This window comes from Propithecus coquereli, unplaced genomic scaffold, assembly GCF_000956105.1.
Source record: "Propithecus coquereli isolate 6110/MARCELLA unplaced genomic scaffold, Pcoq_1.0 Scaffold20, whole genome shotgun sequence".
In the NCBI taxonomy this organism is placed as follows: domain Eukaryota; kingdom Metazoa; phylum Chordata; class Mammalia; order Primates; family Indriidae; genus Propithecus; species Propithecus coquereli.
This window is the reverse complement of record NW_012144967.1, coordinates 11,721,097-11,722,531: the sequence shown is the minus strand read 5'-3', so window position 1 is coordinate 11,722,531 and position 1,435 is coordinate 11,721,097. Positions and strand designations below refer to the sequence as shown.

At 44.2% G+C, this 1,435-nt stretch overlaps 1 protein-coding gene across 2 annotated transcripts in view; it reads left to right on the top strand.

Moving 5' to 3' along the window:
- The window catches only part of DET1 (de-etiolated homolog 1 (Arabidopsis)), a 42,562-nt gene that overhangs the window by 20,707 nt on the left and 20,420 nt on the right, over positions 1-1,435 (top strand). For both annotated transcript variants that reach the window (XM_012643701.1, XM_012643698.1), the window contains exon 4: positions 290-481. In XM_012643701.1, coding sequence (XP_012499155.1) covers positions 290-481 — 192 coding nt within the window. The remainder of the gene's footprint in view (positions 1-289; positions 482-1,435) is intronic.

Below are 1,435 nucleotides of genomic sequence, written 5' to 3'. Positions count from 1 at the left end.
GCTCAGGCTGGTTTCGAACTCCTGAGCTCAAACAATCCGCCCACCTCGGCCTCCCAGAGAGCTAGGATTACAGGCGTGAGCCACCGCGCCCGGCCTGCTCTTTGCTTTTTAAGATTATTTGTAGCTAGCCAGACTTGTGATGTGCGAGAGAATTGTTTTCATTCAATATCTAGATTTTAATTTTTATTTAGAGAATGAGTGGTTTTTAGACATATGTTAGTCAGTTTAAAATCCAAGACAGCTTTGCATACCCACTAACAAAGCCTTCCTCACTGGTCCTTTGTTTTAGGTTCAAAGACACTATCATAAATGCCAAGTATGGAGGGCATACAGAGGCAGTACGCCGCCTGCTGGGTCAGCTCCCAATCAGTGCTCAGTCTTATAGCGGTAGCCCCTACCTGGATTTGTCTCTCTTCAGCTATGATGACAAGTGGGTATCTGTCATGGAGCGGCCCAAGACTTGTGGAGATCACCCTATCAGGTACAGTGTCACTGCTACAGCTACAGACTGCTTAAGGGCTAAAGACGGCCTGCTTTCTCTCTCTTCTTCCTGGGCATCATTTCCTTGTGACTGTTTCTGTTTGTACTCAGTGGTTAGACTGAAAGGGCAAACTATTTCTGTAATGTGGTGAGTGCTTTGATCATTGAGGTACTAGTCTCATAAATTAACTACTCCTGCTCTTTGCTTCTCATCAGAACATCTAATTCAGATAAGTGTTGTCCCCTTTTAAAGGTATCCAGGGAAGGAAACTGTACTATTCCATTTAATAATCTAATACCATTCTATAATTTTTGTAGTTGAGGCTTTATTATTACGAATATCTAACACACATTGAGCCTACTGTGGTGGCCCAAGCCTGTAATCCCAGCTGCTTGGGAGGCTAAGGGGGGAGGATCGCTTCAGCCGAGGAGTTCAAAGCTGCAGTGAGGTACGATTGTGCCACTGCACTAGAGCTGGAAGACAGAGTGAGACCTGTCTCTTAAAAAAAAAACAAAAACCCACAAATTATTTTATCCTCCCATGTTACCCAGTAGAAAAGATAGCAGAGACAATTTGGGGAACAGGCAGGTTTAGGGGAAACGCATGCTCCCTCACTTGTAGGAATTTTGTATGTAGACTACTGTGTTATTGCTGGAACCTTGAAACTAACCTCTTACAAGCAATCCCTCCCTCACAGAAATCCAGTTCACAGACCCATCTGTCTCTCCACATCTGGAGCCTGTACTGTTCTGTGTGCTGTGATAGGTACTAGGGAGAGGAACTGGCACCACTGTCAGTAGTGGGATTGACTCAAGGGATGTGTGTTCCTGGAGCTCTAAGCTGGAGCTTGGAAGATCTTTTTCATTTAGAAACAGTGGTAGCTAGGTCTTTATAATAGATGAATTTCATCATCCAGCTTCATTGTATATTAAATGGGCCTGTGTTGCATAGTCT